We start from the raw sequence: 20,537 nt of genomic DNA on the forward strand, positions 1-20,537 counted from the left end.
TTGTCACCAGAGATACACAATCTCTAGCTTTTTCCGTCTTCCCTCTTCCTCTTTTTCTTTGTTCTTGCCAGTGCTATGCCTCATCCTGCCTCTTTCCTTGTCTTTCCACTGAAACCCTTAGACTTCCTTAGTCCACCATTATACATCTAAGGAGTTTGTTAATAGTTGCTCTAAGTTATATTCCTACCTATTAATACTACACATGTCTAAACCAGCCCCAAGAAATACTTATTTGTCTCTTATTGACACCAATAATGTATGTCATTAGGATGCAATGACCTAAGATTTTTAAGGTGGAAGACTGAATGATATGCTCATAACCCACAACTTAGCATCTCATTAGAGTTCATTAGAAGTGCCTTCTAATGCTTTCTATCCAAGAAGCTCTAATGTTGTTTCCTATGTGTATTACAAATATAAACTCTTACTGTGTAGGAATATGGTTGTTTATGCTGGTGTGGAAGAGCAGCCTAAGCTGGGCAGAAGCAGGGAGGATTTGACAGAGGTAAGCATTTAATTTCACCACGTGTAAACACTTACCTGGTTCAGATGCATCTTACTTTTGGCCCCTGATTTATATTTCAAACTAAGTTCATGGTTTTTTTTCCCCCAATTTGTGTATTGCAGCATAATAAGTATTGGTAAATGTGCGCTCCCTTATTCCCCCCAACCGTCCCGCGTTCTGTTAGGACCAGTTAGCACAAGTCTTCTATATCTAAGGTCACTCCCAAGTTACTACCTACTTAGCACTCGGGTACTGGCTTTAATTTTTTTATTGCGTATAAATGATGGATACTCAGTAAATAGATGTTTGTAAATTTAAATTGGAACTTCTTAGTCTTTGTAGAACTTCTTTATCATTTTGGAAGTTGATGAAGGGCTTTTAGGTTTATGTCTTCCTTAATTAAGTTAATGTTGTAGCTTTTATTTTCTAATTCTGAGCAAAGTTTACCTTTTAACTGCTGATATTTTATAAATATGGAAATAATTTGCTGGGGTTTGGTTTGCAGTTTGGAGGATTTTCCTAATTTGCACAAAAATTGGCACAATAGCATTAAGTCTTCATTTCTCAAGCAGAACATTTTTGGTTTTATTTCTCAGTTTGAGAAGTGGAATCCAAACTTGAAGAGCTGAAGGAAAACTTTTAGCTATTCTTAGGATTTAGCATTTTTAGGAGGCAATATTATTTTGGTTCCAGAAAGGCTCTATGAGAACTAAAAATTCTTTAGAATAGAACAAAAATAAAAACTTACTGTTGAGTTTCAAATCTTTATGGTTGAATTTTAATGTTTTTAGAATCATGTTTTTAAATAGATTTTAATCCCTGAATGTTGTTCTTTTTTTTAACTTTACAGGCAGAACAGATTATATTTGATCATTTTTCTGATCCTAAATTTGTGGAACAGTTAATTACTTTTCTATCTTTAGAAGACAGAAAAGGAAAAGATAAATTTAATCCTCGACGTTTTTGCCTCTTTAAGGTAACTATGTTATTTACATACCCTTTTCATAAAGCTTAGTGACTGTCAATTTGTAGGTTCATAAGTTTTAAAGTATTTGTTCAAAGTTTGAGTTTAGTCATCTGTTATCTTTATCTAAAATGACTCTGGAAGTAATGCCTATCATATTCATCTTGGCTTAAAGTCTAGGACTCAAAAAAACAAGCTTTTTAGTATTTATCTCTAATATTTGTAATTACCAGTAGAAGCAAAAGACCAAAACCCACAAGACTATGTGCATTTCATGTTTATTTGATTTTTTTTGAGGTGTGTGTGATATTTTTAAGGTTAGAAATTAATTTTTCTTTCACTGATCATATTTTAATATAATGTGGCAAATGACAGTGTTTTTACCATTTTAACTTACAGATATTGTTAAAACAGTTAAGTTCTATAGGGGAGAATATGGAGTTTTTTAAGCACAGTAGTAATAACAGCAAACAAATATAAGCATGTGATACTGGAGATGCTATTCGTTTGAGTACTAAAGAACTTTCTTATTTTTATTTGCGTAGGGTATATTCAGAAATTTTGATGATGCCTTCCTGCCAGTTCTGAGGCCCCATTTAGAACGTTTGGTTTCAGATTCACATGAGAGCACGCAGCGATGTGTTGCAGAAATTATAGCTGGTTTAATCAGAGGCTCTAAACATTGGACATTTGAAAAGGTGATGTAATTTGTATAGTGCATTCCCTCTTAAAGCTGCATTATCCATTTATGCAACAATTCCCAACGCGTTAGGTATTAACACCTAGCTCAGTCCATCAGCCTCCGCCACCACTGTCCCTCTGCCAGCATTCCGGTGCCACCTCGGGCTGGCGGTCCTCAGGAGGGAGCAAGGCGACAGGTGGCCGGGCGGGCGGCTGATGGGGGCAGCGGCGGGGCGGACAGTGGTCCTATCTGCTTGTCTCGTCTCCATGGGGTTAGCCCGTGGTGCTGTGAGCTCTAAGGTGGACAGCAGGTTGTGTGTTTATCAGAACATATTCACGGCTGCGTCGAGGGCACACACATCTTTTAAAAAAAGAAAAAGATGTTAACACCTAAAATATGAAATGTTTAACTTTATATTGCTTTTGAGTATAGGTCACAAAGTCGTGGTCTGTAGGTGGCATTGAATGTCTTTTAAAATCTGAATTATTTTCTATCCTGTAAAAAGGATTTTAGTTTCTCTTGAGAAATGGGAAGATTGTGGAATACTGGCCCCGCATTGCTGCACTGTATCAGTTGGCTGGGGCTGTGCGTGGGTTTCTCCCTTCCTGAGGCACTCTCTAGCCTCTCATTAAATCTTTTCTCTTAGCCTCTGTGCTAATTTACATTACTCATTTGGTCTCGTAGATGGTTTGAGTTTGATAGCCTTGTTTTGAGTATCCGTGTTTTTAATTGTAAGATTAAATTTTACATATCCACCTTAAGGTTAGTTTCTTAGCAAGATGCACTAGACTGAAAATAACCTGGTAAAATGTCCAGAATGCCTGAGTAAAAGGTAGGCTGCTATTTTTCAAAGAAAAGATGCAAATATTGTTTCTGGTAAACTTAATTACACATACTTTTTAGGAGGATTATCAACACTTTTTAATATATTAATTTAGTTATACATATTCGAATCATGTATTAAAGTATTCGTTAGTTTGTAATATTGCCATTTTCCTGCTCACATATGAAACAATTTTATTTAAACGTGTCCATACATATCCTTGTCATCCTGTCTCTGTCATTTTTGAGTTACCTCATTTCTAGAACACGTCTCCTTTCCGTATAAGTTATTTAAGATATAGCTTGTTTTTTTCTTTGTATTCAGTGCCTAGTGCTACCACTGGAAATTTTATCCCAAGCCCTCTCTCCCCGTTTGTCCTACATAGGTCCTTTTGACTAAAGTATAGTCCATGGACTTGCAGCTTGGGCATCACTTGGGAGCTTATTAGAAAAGTAGGATCCCAGGTCCCACCCTGATCTAATGAATCAGAATCTGCGTTTTATCAGGATCTCAAGGTGATTTGTGTTCTCACTAAACTGTGAGAAGCAGTTTAGTGTTTAGACACATATATATATATTCACAGTCTCTGTATAACTGAACACTTTTAAAATGCTATTTATAGTCATCCAAACTTGGAATTTAAAGGTTATACTTCAGGCTAATACTAAATTGTATTGAAAAGTCATTGCTTCCTATATTAGGATTCAATCAAGTGACCTCCATAAGCATGCAAAATACAGAGATGATTGAGGTTTTGTTTCAGCTCAGTGTACTATGTCAGTCCAACATTTAAAGAGAGAACTTTTTAACAGTATGAGAGATTTTGTAAGAAACCATATAAAGTGTCTCCTCTTTTCTGATTTTTGTTTTATTTTTTTGGAAAAAGATGGCCTTATTACCTGGATATGTATCATGGTAACATGGTGAAGTTACTTTCTTGGATTATTTGGGTCTTCTAAGAAATAAAGGAAGTATCAGGTTGTGTATTTGTATGTGTGTGTTTGCAGAAAGGGATAGTTGAAGAAAAATGTTCTGAGTATCATTAACTTTTTCCTGTGTATTTTGTTTTGAGTAGGTAGAGAAGCTTTCGGAGCTTTTGTGTCCTCTGCTTCGAACAGCATTGTCCAACATTACAGTAGAAACTTACAATGACTGGGGAACTTGTATAGCAACGTCCTGTGTAAGTTCATTTTTGTGTCTCACTGATCTATTCAAACTGTTTCATACCATGTCTCAAAATGTGTAAAATCTCATTATACCTCTTGAATCCTGAAATTTTATCATCTTACATGACTGGAGATGGTTCTGTTTAGCTTTTTACATAAGACTTGAGTGATAACTCTTAAGTGATTGTTATACCTTCTCTGCCATGGTAATTGCATTTTTAGATTAAATGACAAGTCAAATCCTATATCTAGAAGTGTAACTTACATACAGTAAAAGCCAGATGAAACAAGGTTATAGGTATTATTTTTGACACCTTTTATGTCCAGGGCAGTTATACTTTGATTTAAGAGAGTCCATTTAGCTAACAATTTTCTCACTGTTAGTCTTTCTAACATGAGCTATAAGAATACATTTGGATTTGACTTGCCTATGAGTTTTAGTTTGATTTTCTTCCTCTATACTTATATTTATTTATATTTCTAAAATAATGATGTCTGATTTATTTGAAAAATTGTATGACCTCTGTTTTAATTGCTGCTGCTTTATCTTTTCAACACAGGAAAGCAGAGATCCCCGGAAACTTCACTGGCTTTTTGAGCTACTGTTGGAATCACCACTGAGTGGTGAAGGAGGATCCTTTGTAGATGCATGGTAAATAAGGAAGCTGATGAGGTTAACAAAAGATTTTACAACAAAAGATAACATCTTTGTTCTTTATGTATAAGTAGAAGTGAAATGTCTGTACTCCTAAAGGCTACATAATGTAACACTGTCTTCTGGGAGATGACCATAGTTCAATTCAATACAACATATGAGTCTAAATACAGTTATTTCTCAATTGAGAACAAGTAGGAGAATTGGAGGCAGCCTGAGCAATTCAAACATAAAGTAGGTCCAGCCTACTCTGCTGTCACATCTTTTATATCAGGACTGCTTTTTTGTACCATGACAGTATTACTAACTTCTTTATCACATGTTCTAATTTTTCACTGTTTCCTATTAGGAAAGAAGATAGTAATCCTTTTAAGGAAAAATATACTTGGGCATAAGGAGCTACAAAAATTACTGAACAAGAGAACAAAATCTAGATAATCCTGTAACAAGAAGAATCATTTTTTTATTATTATTATTAATTAGTGAGGAAACTTCTGATGCTTAGAAATTAACTCAATGAGTATTCTAAAGTCAGTGTTTCCTTTGATTTTATAGCAGTGGATATGAAATGAGATACAGAGAAAATGATGTAGAAAAATTAATAAAATCTTCCTAAAGGTGCTATTCTAGATTGTTAGTTTGGAAATGAAACAATTTTAAGTGGAATACAAACATCATTAATCTATACTGTCAACATGTAAAAGCAGGACTTCCCTGGCGGTCCAGTGGTTAAGACTGCACTTCCACTGCAGGGGACACGGGTTTGATCCCTTGTCAGGGAACTAAGATCCCACATGCCACAGAAAAAAAAAAAAAAAACATGTAAAGGCAGAGAGGGGCACTAACACAACTCTACTGTGCTTTACTTTTAGTCGACTCTATGTCTTACAAGGTGGCCTTGCCCAGCAGGAGTGGAGAGTACCTGAGCTATTGCATAGACTACTGAAGTACTTGGAACCCAAACTCACCCAGGTTTACAAAAATGTCAGGGAAAGAATAGGGAGGTAGGTATTATTTTCTCTGTGGTGTGGTATACCTCTTGAGTTCTTTTTATCAAATTTAAATGTCTAGTAATACATACTGGTTATGTTACTGTTAAGTTTCATGATAACCTCTTCTTCAGATTTTGTTTTATATTGTATTGTGGGACATTAGACAAGAGTCTCTGAATGTAAAATAGAATGGTAGTCTGCTCACAAGCCAGTGGGGAGTAGTCGCCACACTGTAGTTTTTAAAACCTCAGAATTGTGTGCACAGGCACAAGACCCTCTCTAGGGATTGTCTTGGGAAAATTTACTTTGGTTGGGTTATACTTTTGAACCTTAGTTTTATTGATAATGTGGGATCTCTTCTTATTATATGTATTTTATTTTACAGTGTGCTGACCTATATATTCATGATAGATGTTTCTTTGCCAAACACTGCACCAACAGCATCCCCTCGTGTCCCTGAGTTTACTGCTCGAATTCTAGATAAATTGAAACCCCTCATGGATGTAGATGAAGAAATTCAGAACCATGTTATGGAAGAAAATGGAATTGGTGAAGAAGATGAACGAACCCAGGGCATTAAACTCTTAAAAACTAGTGAGTGGCTAAACTTAGTAGAAACTCCCTCTAAAAACAGATATTTTAGATTATCCTATTGACTTCTCCCCCCTCCCCTTTTTATTATGGTAAAATGTACATAATATAAAATTTATAGCTGAGTGGCATCAAATATATTTACACTGTTATACAGCCATCACTTTCATCCATCTTTATACTCTTTTCATCTTGCAAAATGGAAATTCTGTACCTTAAACAATAACTCCTCATTCTCCCCTCCCTCAGCCCCTGGCAACCACCATTCTACTTTGCCTCTGTAATTTGTCTATTCTAGGTATCTCATATAAGGAGAATCATACAATATTTGTCCTTTTATGTCTGGCTTTTTTCACTTTGTGTAATGCTTTCAGTGTTTATCCATTCATCTGTTCATGGACATGCAGGTTGTTTACACCTTTTGACTATTGTGAATAATATTTCTATGAGTATTAATGTAGAAGTATGTTTGAGTCTCTGCTTTCAGTTCTTTTGGGTATTGAAAGCAGAATTGCTAGACCATGCGGTAATTCTATGTTTAATTTTTTGAGGAGCCACCAAGCTATTTTCCACAGTGGCCGCACCATTTTACATTCCAACCAGCAGTGCAGAGGGGTTCCAACTTTTCCACATTTTTGCCAACACCTTTTATGACTATAGCTCTCCTTATAGGTGTGAAGAAGGTATCTTGCGGTTTTAATTTGCATTTCCCTTATGACTAGTGGTTGAATATCTTTTCATTGGCTTATTTTCCATTTTTGTTTCTTCTCTGGAGAAATGTCAAGTTCTTTGCCCATTTTGAATTAGGTTGTTTTGTTGTCATTGAGTTGTAGTTCTTTCTATATTCTGGTTATCAGTCCCTTATCTGAAAATGATTTGCAAATATTTTCTCCCATTTTGACTCTCTTGATAGTGTCCTTTGATGCACAAAAGTTTTAATTTTAATGAAGTCTGATTTACCTCTTCTTTCTTTTGTTGCCTTTGCTTTTGGTGTCGTGTCTAAGAAATTGTTGACAAATCCAGTGTCATGAAGTTTGTCTCTTAAGTTTTCTTCTAAGAGTTTTATAGTTTTAGCACTTACATTTCAGTCTTCAGTCTACTTTGAGGTAATTTTTGTCCATGATATAAGATAAGGATCCAGCTTCTTTCTTTTGCTTGTGATACCCAGTTTCCCAGCATCGTTGGTTAAAAAGACTGTCGTTTTTTTCATTGAATAGTCTTGGCACTCTTGTTGAAAATTGACTGGCCATATGTGTGAGCATTTATTTCTGTGCTCTCTGGCCTATTCAGTTGGTCTCTATGTCTGTTCTTATGTCAGTACCACACTGTTTTGATTAATATAGCTTTGTATTAAGTTTTGAAATCTGCAATTGTGAGTCCTCCAACTTTTCTTTTTCAAAATTGTCTTGATTATTGGGGGTTCCCTGTTGTTTGTATATCTAAAACTTTTTCAAGGATTCTAAGTATAAACAACTAACTTAGTCATCAGTTTTGCTTTGTTAGGATTTTTGAAGGCTAGTTTTAATTTTTACTTTGTGTGAGTGTTTGTAGACCATTAATAATTTGCTGATTCATTCTTTGAGGGTGGCTTCAGTCCCCTAGATTAGTTGATACCATTTGTTATGGATCCTGTCACACTGCTGATCTAATTTGTGAAGTAACACAGACCTCTTTCTTTACATTGAAGAGCTATCAGAGTGGCTGACACTAGCATAGAATCACTCTACTTTGTAGTCTCTAACTGGATAGCAAAGACTGACTCTTTGTGTTTGTTTCCATAAAGTATTGAAATGGCTGATGGCAAGTGCGGGAAGATCCTTCTCTACAGCAGTCACTGAACAACTTCAGCTTCTACCTTTGTTTTTTAAGGTAAGTTTATGTCTGAAATTAAAAATGCATCCCCTTTTGACCTTCAAAAGGAATTTATAATTATCATCAGATGGTTGATAGGTTTTCAGACTGTGTATGATTTGTTTTCATCTCTGAAAGGTAGAATAGTCACAGGAAAATCATTAGGTGTTAGTGGTTAAATATTTGTTGAAATAATCTTTCTAATATTAGGTAAGAGTAGGTTCTTGACAGTTACATGAAAAGTCTAAAGACAGAACATTGTTTCAGTGAGAGCCAGTTTTCAAGTAATAGTTTAGGAAAATATTGATAGCTTTAAAAATAAAAAGCCACAATGACATTTTTGAATATAGCTATTTCTGACTTTTTAATTCAATGTATAATAAATTTGAAAATCAAAATGTTCAGTATATTGTATTTATTTTACATTGCTAAATGGCACTATATATAGTTGGTTCTAACAAATATTTGCAGGAAATAACTTGTGTCTGGTAATCATATTGAAGTATTATTTGATGCAAGATATAACCTGAGGTGGTTTTAATTATTCATCTCTCCAGCCAGTGGATAAAGCTAGTAAACTAAGATTATATAGTAGTTTCCAAAATTATAGTTGGTAGTGATGGCTGTGGTTGGTTGTGGTTAGGAAAACAGTCTGGTCTTATTGCAAATTGGGAAGGCTTGGCACAAACAGCACCACTACTTGACAATTATTGGTCAATACAGTTATTATTTAAGATAGAGGGCCCTTGTTGCTGTTTATTTGCAAATGGCATGCTAAACTTTTCATCTGCCATGGTGTATTTTGTCTTTAGGAAATTTCAAAAAGATAACACTTATGGAAATTTTCAAAGGATTCACTACTAAAATACTTTTTAAAGTGCTCTGTAGGGCCTGATACCCATGGATACCTTTGGGATCTTTTGGGATATAAAAGGGGACAGTAGCCATTAGTGTATAGATAGGTCTTTGTTACTTGTAGGTCCTTGGTGTAGATATGGTTTGTCTTTAGGGCAGTGGTGCTTAAACTTTTTTCCACTACCACATACACAGTGGTATGGAACATGGTCTCATATGTTCGTAAATGGGTAATGTGCAATGAATGTTGGGATAGCTGGAGTTCCACCCTTTTTCTTCACTCAGAAAAAAGTCAGAAAGCAAATAGTATATGAGAATGAGGTTGATAGGATGATTTATTTGAATCCACTTGAAATTTGCAGAAAAATGTGTATCATTAGATTGCTGTACTGCATAATTTGCTAGTGACGGGCCTAACAGTTAACCTGAATATACAAATATTGAGGTTGAGAATCTCCTTTAGGCCTTCATGGTAAGTGGGATCTGGTATATGCAGGCATCAAATAGTTGGGGAAATGTGAGCACTACTGAATATATTTTAACTGTAATGAATTTTTATGTATGATGTCATTACAGGTTTTTAAAATAAGAGACTTTATCTTTCAGAGATAAAAATAACTTTTTTGGGGGTGGGGCATGCTGTGTGGCTTGTGGGATCTTAGTTCCCTGACCAGGGGCTGAACCTGTGCCCCCTACACTGGAAGCACAGAGCCCTAACAACTGGACTGCCAGGGAATTCCCGAAAATAAAATATTTATGGATGAAATATGTCTGGGATTTGCTTCAAATAATTTAATTGGGGGATGGGGAACTACAGGGGAGCAAAAAAATGAAAGGATTAGCCATGAATTTGTCATTGTTGAAGAAGTGATTGATTCATGGGGATTCATTATACTATTCTCTAGTTTTATGTATGTTTGGATTTTTCTGTAGAAGTTGTTAAAATTAAAAATGTAATTTCTTTTATGTAAGGATGCCTTTGTACTTATTGGCTGTTTTTCACTTTATGTCTGGGTTTTTTTTGTTGTTCTCTAGATTGCCCCAGTGGAAAATGACAATAGCTATGATGAACTGAAAAGAGATGCAAAGTTATGTTTATCACTAATGTCTCAGGGGTTGCTTTACCCTCATCAAGTGCCTTTGGTACTTCGGGTGCTAAAACAAGTAAGAGTGTATATCAAACACTTATATCTTTGGTTTACAATTCTAAGAATTTCACAAAGTCAGCTGAGGTACACACAACACCTGCATTCATTTTGAATCTTCTTTTAGTTTGAGAGGAGACATATGTTGACCAAAGAAACAGATTTAGAATCTGTACCTGGCTCTGCCACCGACTTCTTTGACACTGGGCAGGTCACTCAACCCTAAATTTTCTATATACGTAAAGAGCTAATTATTGAAGCACCTTGGATACAAAGTGCTTATGAGGGAGGGGGTGGGCATTCTCTTTTACCATTTCCCCTTTATTTTATTCACTTGTATTTTCTGATCTGTGGTAGAAAGACCTAAGTGAGTATATACTTTCTGGCTGCATTTTTATTTATTTATTTAATTTATTTTTGGCCGTGCCACAAAGCATGTGGGATCTGTGGGATCTTAGTTCCTCGACCAAGGATTGAATCTGTGCCCCCTGCAGTGGAAGCATGGAGTCTTAACCACTGGACCACCAGGGAAGTCCTGTGGCTGCATTTTTAGTGTACTATGTGCTCAGCTTTATGTAGGTTACACATGTGTTATATAATATAAAAAATGGACATGTTCCCATGGTTTCCCCTGAAAGATATTTTTTAACAGCCTCAAATGGTATTTTTTTGCAGTAGAATTTAGTAGTTCTCAATTTTGTTTGCTTTCATTACCCTACCAGCTACTGTCAAAAGTAAAATAAAATAATGTGCAAGCGTTGGAGGATTTAAGAGTAATTAATTATAAATAATTCTTCTAAAATTGACTTTTATCTGTGTTCCTTTCCCTTTACTCTCAACCATTCATTCATACATTCAGAATAACTAACTTTTACCTGAAATAGCTTGTGCAACCTTTTGTTTAGAAGGAAGTATAAGATGAGCTTGCTCTAGCTATACCTGTAAAAGTAGAGTTATATTGGAAGTCTATATTATTTGTCATTTCACTGTCATCTCATGTTCTTGTCAGCACTGTTTTCATTATTTCTACTAATTTCTCATCCACAGACAGCAAGAAGCAGTTCTTGGCATGCTAGATATACAGTACTGACCTACCTCCAGACCATGGTATTTTATAACCTCTTTATTTTCCTAAACAATGAAGATGCAGTTAAAGACATCAGGTGGCTGGTTATAAGTCTTTTGGAGGATGAACAGCTAGAGGTAAAATTTAGGCTATAGCAAACCGAAATTTAATAAATTTAAAGAAAGCATTATGGCACCTCTTTTAAGAAGTATTTACACACTGATATGTAAAGTAAAAGTAACTTTAATTTTAACATAGCCCTATGTGATTAGTTTTGATACCCCAATCATTTCCTGTAGTACAGATGGAAACAAACATTGGACACGTTCTTGTTCTGGCTTCTCTTTGCAATTGGGCAGATAACATTTATGAACCAAAATTTTCTTAATCTATGAAATTGCAGGTGATAATACTCTACTTACCTTACTGATTTTTAAAGGGCTAATAGGAATGTGTATGAGAGCAGTTTCAAGAGAATGAAAATCTACACATAGGTGCTATTATTCAGTAGATTTAAGATAAGATTGTTGTCCCTTTTTATTTTCCTTGGTAGAGAAATTAAAGTCAGCTTTTTTGCTGAAGTAGCATTAAATAAGATATAACTGTCTAAATTGGCCTTAGGTAAAGAAAATGTAATTGAAAATTTTGTGAAATGTTTGCTTATTTTATTTTATGGACTTTATGGGTTTTCCATATAGTGGAGCACTCCCAGTAATTATCTGTATTTTATTTGAGAGCACTGAAAATAGATTTGTATCCCTAGGAAACTGAGAATGGAAATTTCTCCACCTCCCTTATGAATCTATGCATTCTGCATTCCAGCTTTCTTGTGTTCTGGGAGCAGATATGTCCAGTTCCTAGGGTACTCACCCAGTGGTTATAACTCTGACAGCCTTTGATTAAAATATTTGCAGCTATCTGTAAATTTTTTTAGACTATTCTTATTTTTTCTTCATTAAACTTAAAGGAATGGAAATGGAAAGGTGGAAATCTCAAAAGTCAGTGTTTCCTACCTTTAAATATTATAGCTAAACGGACTGTTTTCTGGACCATGTTTTAGAACATTTTTATAGATTATTCTTGTATTTTATTCCATGTAGTAGGCTTAAACTTAGCTGTTACTATAAACATAAGCATTACATTTATTAAAACTATCCGTTTTAAAACATGTGGTACTGAATATCAGTAATAATTAGCCAGAAGTATTCATGATAATATTGGGGAAAAAAAACTTTGTGGTAATCTAAATGAGAAATGTTTAAAGAAAACTTTATTAGATTTAAAGGAAAATTTTTAGAAATGTTGGGAAATTTTTTATAGATAAAAAGCTAAATACCTTTTCTGCTTACCTTGTAAAGTTAATTATTATAGACATGTACAGACTGACCCTTGGAACAAAATATCACAAAAGTAGATGCCACTACTGGGAAAGAGAACAATTCAGTTAGAGGTGTTTGGGTAATTTGATAGCAGTTTGGAGAAAAAAAAATAGATTAGAACATCTCACACTGAAGTGTATTCCAGATATAGTATAGATACACCCCCACCCCCACCCCAGCACATACTTTTTACTTAGAGAAAGTAGGAGAAATGAATTTGGATATTTATGTGAACTGTGAGCCGAGAATGACATCCTAAGTATTTAAGTCAATAGATTTCACAGATCCAGAGATGGACAGATCTGACCACAAGAATATTAGAAACTTATCAGTTTAATTGGTCAAGCATCAAACTAGAGAAAAACATAAGACCATTAAGACCTTGAGGAGTAGATGGTGGTGGTGGTATCATACATGTATGGGTGAAAACAATATAAGCAGTAAACAAAAGTCAAACCTCTCTTAATGACCAGAGAAATACAAACTTAAAACAATGAGACTCTTAGTTTCATGTCCTCCACCCACCAAAGACAAAAATGTGTAATAATAATAACCAGTGTTGGTAAGTTAAAACCTAGTATTCCCATTAGTTTTGTATCATAGTATATGTTAGCACTGGCTTTTTGAAAAGCAACCAGTAGCCACAAAATTAATAGTACTAAATTGGAGATACATTGAAATTTAGTAATCCCAATTCTTAGAATTAGCCATGTCCTAAGAAAATACATTGCAATATGGAAAAATTATATAAATTAAGTGTTTTGTAGCATAGTAGTGAGAAGTTGAAAGCATTCTAGTCAATAGTTGAGTATAAAAATAAATCATGGTATGAAAGGAAATAATGCAACCAAGTATGAAGTAATAAAACATTTTATAATGTATTTCATATAATAATGTAATAAAAGTAGCAAAGAATATGTTAAGAACCCCCAAACTGTCACATTGAAAAATTTAAGAAAGTCTTTTGAATGAATAAGTAGCAAAGCATTTGAGTGTTTTTTTTCGAATTATTATTGCCTTTCCTTACGACTATTTAGCAGAAATTTTTGTGATATATTTGAGATAACTTTTTACAGCTTTTTTGTCTTCCCAAAACTTGAGTTCCCATTTCAATTTGAAATGGACTGTTAATCACTCTTCATTTAGTACTTCTATAAACTGTATTTATAGTCTGACAACAGCCTGTGAAATTCATGAGTTAAAATGGATATAAATCTCTACTATGTATGCCAATTATAGAAATTATCCTGTATCTTTATTACCAGTGAAAACAACAACAGCAGTTGTTTTAAGAGATGTAGAGTCTAGGAAAATTGTATTTTAATGTTAGGCTCTGGCACTGCTTTTACAGTTACACCCCAGATAAGAACTATCAGTCAGTGAGAAAATAATTAATGTATGGAGAAATTTAATTTTGTATAGCATGGTTAACCATTAAACTTTCTGTGAACCTGGTGTAGTGACTCATCCATCTTGAGGCCACAGACCCTTTGAGAATCTGATGAAATCTCTATTAAGAAACTGCAAAAGAGTATTTACACAATTTGTATACAAATATCAGGGAAAATCCCCACCCCAGTTCCCTTACCACTCTCTTCACCTCCCCAGGCTTAGGATCTTGGCTCTAATGGAAGTGATTGTCTTATATAGGTTCGAGAAATGGCTGCTACCACCTTAAGTGGTCTGTTACAGTGTAACTTCCTTACCATGGACAGTCCTATGCAGATTCATTTTGAGCAACTTTGCAAAACAAAACTACCGAAGAAAAGGAAACGAGACCCTGGTTTTGTAGGAGATCCGAATACGATTCCTTCTGCAGGTAACAAGACTGATGGAAAACACCTTTTGGGAATTAACCAGGCTTAACTCAACAAATATTTATCGAATGCTTGTATGTGCCTAGGTCTATGCTAGGTACCGGGAATAGCTGACCCTGCTTTTGAGAAGCTTTGCATATAGAAGGCAAGACCTGGGGTGTAAAAGCTGAAATTGAGAGAGGTACAAAGGAATGTGTACATGGCTGCATACAACTATTGTAGTAAATCAAGCCTGTACCCACCCACCTGAAATCTCTTTATAAAGAGAGGTATCCAGAATTATTTTGGAGGATCTAAAATATTTGTTTTTAGAATTTATAACTTATGTGTAAATGTACTAAGAGAAAAAAAATAAGTAAACAAAACAAGCCTTGCTTTCATTTGGAGAGAGGAAAATCATTACTTCCCTAGGCGTTTGATAGAGGGTGAGAGCACTCATTATTCTACAGGACCTTCCACTCTAATTGAGCATGAAGGTAAACAAGAGAATGAGATCTGATGACTGTGTCATGTTTAAAGAGAAATTTAAATGTGATTGCAAAGAAGCATCCGATCTTGCCACTGTTATCTACAAATAGTCACAAGAATGGAAAACATAGGCTATTAGTAAGTGGGAAGCTGACTGAATTTGCAGAAAATGCTTGGAATATGAAGCTCTTAAGTACTGATTATAGCAAGGTTTTAATTTTGTTTTTAATTTCATTGAAGTATAGTTGATTTACAGTGTTGTGTTAATTTCTGTACGGCATAGTGACTGTTATACATGTATACATTCTTTTTCATGTTCTTTCCCATTCTGGTTTGTCACAGGGTACAGAGTATAGTTCCCTGTGCTCTACGGTAGGACCTTGCTGTTTATCCATCTTGTATTTAATAGTTTGCCTCTGCTGACCCCACACTCCCAGTCCTTCCCGCCTACCCCTCCGCCCCGCAACCACAAGTCTGTTCTCTGTGTCTACCAGGGTTTTGATTTTTGCTATTACCTAATAGCAATTTCCAATAAAATACCAGTATATATTCTAGTTTTTTTGCTTGAAAACTGTGTTTTCAATAATGAAGTACCAAAGTAGTTTTAGGTTTTTGTTATAACCAAATGGCATTGTTTATAACTACTCCAAATTCCCTTTTTTCTTAATTTCAACTCCCTATCCACGGCGTTTCATGTATACACATATAATAGACTTACAAACACATACATGCACACATCTTTATTAAAAAACAATGAGAATTTGAAAGCACTTTAATGTAATTTCTGTCACTAAAAAGGAAGAATAGAGGCCCTGTAGAATACAGACACATAGCAGTTCTGTTTTGCGGAATACAGACATTCCACATTCACGGTGTGTTTACCTAATGAATTGATGCAGTCTGTAGGAGGTGGTCACATCCAGAAAAGTGGGATCTAATTTTGACTGGCGATTTTTTTAGGATCAGGGATTGCACTTTCACGTATGATATGAATTGCTCAGAAAAAGCCATTACTATGTTAGTTTTACCAAATACATGACACATTTCTGGACCTAAATATAATTATGCTGTCATTGAGGGATGGCTATAGGATGTTTTTAGTTTAGCCTTAAAATCATGTTTTTGATATGTGTGCATACAGAGTCATTTTTAAATGCAGAAATTCAAACATTGGAAACAACTAGTATGATCGAAAACTAATTTATTTCACTGTAGCAAGTGCAATAGAGTCCTGTAAATATTTGCACATATATTACTGTTTTCTTTGCAGAGTTGGTCAAACGCCATGCTGGGGTGCTGGGACTTGGTGCATGTGTTCTTTCTAGTCCTTACGATGTTCCCACCTGGATGCCCCAGCTCCTTATGAATCTCAGTGCACACCTGAATGATCCTCAGCCTATTGAGGTAAAATTCTCCCTTGTTAGTTTCTTTGCACATATATTATCAGTGATATTTTGTAAGAAACCATTTATACTAATCTCTATACTCTGGATCTTCTGCTTTGATAAAGCTACTACTCCTACCTCTGCCAGATCCAAGTTACTCATCAATAATTATTAAAATCTTGCAGAGACCCTGCTGCCTGTATATTTGAGATATTTTGGTAACAAGGAAATTACCATAGCTTCTGTCCCTCCAAGTCCAGTGGAAGTAAGATGTTGTCAGTGTTGTCAGAATAAATTTTATGCTTCTATTTCACTAGCATTTTATATCTAGGAAGTATATAACTGGGAGCTCATATTAAACAGGAAAATGTGATGGTATTATTTAGTGAACACCTGTGTTCCTACATTAAACAACTTGGAAGACCAATGACCTTGTTCTTTTCACTTTGATAAATAGATGTAAGTATATATTGAAACTGGTTTAATAATGTGGTACGAGTTCTGGTCGCTTGTCCTGAATTGCAGCTAGTACTAATTCTAAAGAAGTAAGCTTGGTGGCTCTTTGACGTAAGATTGGTTTATTGGTTTTGTAGCTCTTGGTGAAGTGTAAGATCTGAAGTCTAGAAGGATTGTTATTTAGCTAAAGGTATCCTAAATATAACCCTGGCGAGGTTAAAATAAAATGTATGTGGGTTGCCTACTCTACAGATGACTGTAAAAAAGACCTTATCCAATTTCCGAAGGACGCACCATGACAACTGGCAAGAACACAAACAGCAATTCACTGATGACCAGCTGCTTGTTCTCACCGATCTCCTCGTGTCACCCTGCTATTATGCATAGAAAGGTGAGGCAGCAAAGTTTAAAGAAGTCTGACATCCTCAAATGTCATTGGTTTGATAACTGAGAAGCAGGTATTCCTAAGTTTTTTCTTTCATGACTTTTACTATGGCCAGTGGAAGTTAAGTTCCCAGAGCATTTTATCCTTTCTTCTCTGCTTTAGGTATTAAGCAGAGAATTGATGTGACTGCTTTTGGGCCTATATACATGAGTGGGCTTATGGTTAGATAAAAGAAAAGAGATTTTACTCTTAATTGCCTCCTGAGTGGGGCCTGGCCATTTTGGGTTGTCGTAGGGATTCTAGGTTCTACAGTTGTGAAAACATTTCATCTGGATTCTTAAGTATTTATCATCCATTCTGTATTAAAGAGGGAGGACCCAGAAACCTTTCTACTGAGATAGGATGAATGAAGATTTCATTTACTGGGCTCTTAGAGTTGGATGTCCTGTTGTCTAACTGAAATTTTTTTCCTCCTTGATACAGATGAGTAGTCCTCACTTCGAGCTCTTTTCATCAAAAATTCCAGATCCTCAGGTACCATCTGTGGTGGCTTTCTGCAGGTTTTAAAACCCTGCCTCTGTTGAGCTCTCATCATTTTGGTGGTTTCTGTGTTTGGTCTCATTAGTCTGCGTTCCACAGGTTCTCAGCTGCCATTTGATTTCCTAACTTGTCCAGAAGTATTTCCGGAATATTAATCACTTTTTCTTTGAGGCATCAGACAAAGCCATAATGTCTCAGACTAGAGATAATTACCCAGTATGATCATGGCATCCAAGACCAGACAGAGTCTAGGAACTCATTACGTAACAGTTTACTTGGAATGGAGAAGGCCCATCTGTAATAACAGATCCTGTCATTTCATTCATCTCAAATTATTTTGAATTCTTTCCAAATGGCCGTGGGTTTAGATGGTAGTAGGCCTGTGGGCCATAAATCTGAAGCCTTGAGAGGCTTGGGTCTGGAGAGCCATGAAGAGGGAAGGAAAAGAGGGCAAGTCTTGAACCCAGCCAAGGACTTGATGGATTGCTCGACCAAGACACAGAAGTGAAGTCTGTGTCCACGTGTTTCCCACAGACTGGAGTTTTTGGTGCTGAATAGAAGAGCAGTTGCTGAAAAACTAGGGGTTTGGTGAATAAATTTTTGATTGATATATATGTATACAATGTGTGATTTTGCAAATAAACAGCAACAACAATAAAAACCCTGACTGGTTGATTTTTACCTGTATTCTTTGCAAATATTGTTTGACCCTCTTTGAAAACTGTTACACTTGACTAATGGAAGTCTGCTGTGTTTGTGGAAATTCTGTAATTTTTTTTCTCTTTTTAATTTTTTTCCTTTTCCTTTTTTTTTCTTTTTTTTTTGCCTGCAGAATCGTTGAGACTAATAAGTCTTAATATTTATTTGACTTGTTTAATAAGTGTTACATAGATGTAAAAGACTGTATAAACTGTAGAGATAGCATTGGCAAGACTTTGTACAGATGCAACCTCTTACACAACACCATTGTGTAATTAATTTGTAAAGATACACATATAGCTCTTTATTATAGTGATTTTTTTGGCTTTTGTACCAATTGAATGCCATTTTTTTTGTGTTTTAAAATTATTTTCTTTATCTTTTCATGTTACAAAAGCTGAGGTGTGGGTTTTTTGAGTTTATTTATCGTTAGAATGTCTGAACTTTTATGTAACTTTTTGTGCGCATCTCTAAATGCGAACACCACATGTTTGCCTATGACCAGTTTATAGAACTCAAGGTATCTTCTAGGTTCAAGTAATTCACAAGTTGGTGAATGTCATCTTGCAGCCCGCCCTGTACAGTCTTCCTTAAAGGAACACTACGGTATATTTTTTAGTATCTACTTGCTGAATGACTCGATACAGACCTAAGCACAGCAGAGGTCCTGGTACAGTATTTAAGTGTCAGCATACACAGGCGTAATCCCTGTATAGTGTAGTGCCAAACTGATTATTCCAATTGTGTAACTAGTTTAAAACCCAATAAATGGATTGTTTTTAACACCTGGCTTTTGTCTTCATTACAAGGAGAAGACAGTTCTGTAGCCAGTGACCCTCATGGATTCCTTTTGCATTCATAGATCTGGATCCGTAAATTCATGCCCTCCGACCAGAGTGAATTATCTAGATCAGACCTGTCCAGCACAATAGGTCATAGCCATGTGTGACTATTTACATTTAAATTAAATAAAAAATTCCTCAGTCTCAATAGCCACATTTCAAGTTCTCATTAGCTACTTTTGGCTAGTGGTTACCCTGTTAAATAGGCAGGTGAATGTTTTCATCATCACAGAAAGTTCTGTTGGACAACACTGGTCTAAATGATTGATTCTCAAATTGATGGGCCTAGAATGTGAATTTTAATTCATGCCCCCGGCTCATGATATTGATGCCTGGTCCTGAAACCACAGTTTGAGCAGTGAGGTTTTATGTTGTATTGACCACTTCAATTTTTCATAGCCAAGCTGTATGAACATACACTGCCATAGGCAAGGTTCCTAAAGTGGGGAATTTAAAAAATATAAGATACTGGGCACCCACTGTGTTCCTCAGTCAGAATTTCTGTGGTTGGGACTCAGGCATCAACGTCTTTTAAAAGCTTTAAAAGTCTTTTAAAAGCTCCGTAAATGCTTCAGTTGTGCAGCCAGGATTGAGAACCACTGGTGACGACTCCTAAGGCCCACTCTAGGCCTAAAAGCGGGGCACCTTAATCACATGCCCAATGTGATTCTGATACCAGGCTTAGAAGTTGCTTATTACTTTGATACCCTAACTGGTTATATTGTGAATTATTTAATTCCTAAATTTTCTATCGGGGGCCTCAAGAATGAAAAGGAGGAGGGAGAGAAAAGGGATGAATGGCCACTATTGTCTAAATTCTTAAATGGATTTTGCATTCAAAAGAATGGAGAACGCTAGCAGGAACAGTGTTAAGGGAACGCAAGTGTTATGGGTTTGGGGGGTGGTGTGTGTAGGCAGACCAGTGTTTAGAAGTCACTGCTGATTGGGCCTGGAAGACTGAGCTAAGGCAGGTTTCAGGTGGGGATGGGTGGTGGTGGGGGAGTGATAGGAAGTAAGGGGAGGAGAAAGCCTGTATCTTTAATGTTGTATGAGCCAATAAATAATCTTTAGTTTCTGAATGAATCCTTTAAAAAAGAATTTGCAAATTGTGTTTCAAAATTTGGGAGGAAATTTTACCTACCTATTTTCTTAATGTTAATGATTAGTAATGGGGCCAGAGAAAACCAGTGAGGAATTTTGTCTTACTGGAAAAAAACTTTCTACAGACTTTGTAGTTATTTTTGCGGCCAAGGGCCATTTGCCTTGTTACT

General features: G+C 35.6%; 1 protein-coding gene across 1 annotated transcript in view; it reads left to right on the top strand.

Moving 5' to 3' along the window:
• PSME4 (proteasome activator subunit 4) overlaps positions 1–19,209 on the top strand; it is a 98,654-nt gene extending 79,445 nt beyond the window's left edge. Inside the window, exons 34-47 of the mRNA XM_067705060.1 lie at positions 436–505; positions 1,356–1,481; positions 2,015–2,167; positions 4,050–4,154; positions 4,701–4,792; positions 5,668–5,799; positions 6,173–6,381; positions 8,162–8,247; positions 10,120–10,248; positions 11,277–11,432; positions 14,325–14,493; positions 16,230–16,363; positions 17,053–17,191; positions 17,669–19,209. Coding sequence (XP_067561161.1) covers positions 436–505; positions 1,356–1,481; positions 2,015–2,167; positions 4,050–4,154; positions 4,701–4,792; positions 5,668–5,799; positions 6,173–6,381; positions 8,162–8,247; positions 10,120–10,248; positions 11,277–11,432; positions 14,325–14,493; positions 16,230–16,363; positions 17,053–17,187 — 1,696 coding nt within the window. The 3' untranslated portion in view covers positions 17,188–17,191; positions 17,669–19,209. The remainder of the gene's footprint in view (positions 1–435; positions 506–1,355; positions 1,482–2,014; positions 2,168–4,049; positions 4,155–4,700; positions 4,793–5,667; positions 5,800–6,172; positions 6,382–8,161; positions 8,248–10,119; positions 10,249–11,276; positions 11,433–14,324; positions 14,494–16,229; positions 16,364–17,052; positions 17,192–17,668) is intronic.
• Positions 19,210–20,537: the final 1,328 nt, after the last annotated feature.

Source organism: Pseudorca crassidens, chromosome 14, assembly GCF_039906515.1.
Source record: "Pseudorca crassidens isolate mPseCra1 chromosome 14, mPseCra1.hap1, whole genome shotgun sequence".
NCBI lineage: Eukaryota > Metazoa > Chordata > Mammalia > Artiodactyla > Delphinidae > Pseudorca > Pseudorca crassidens.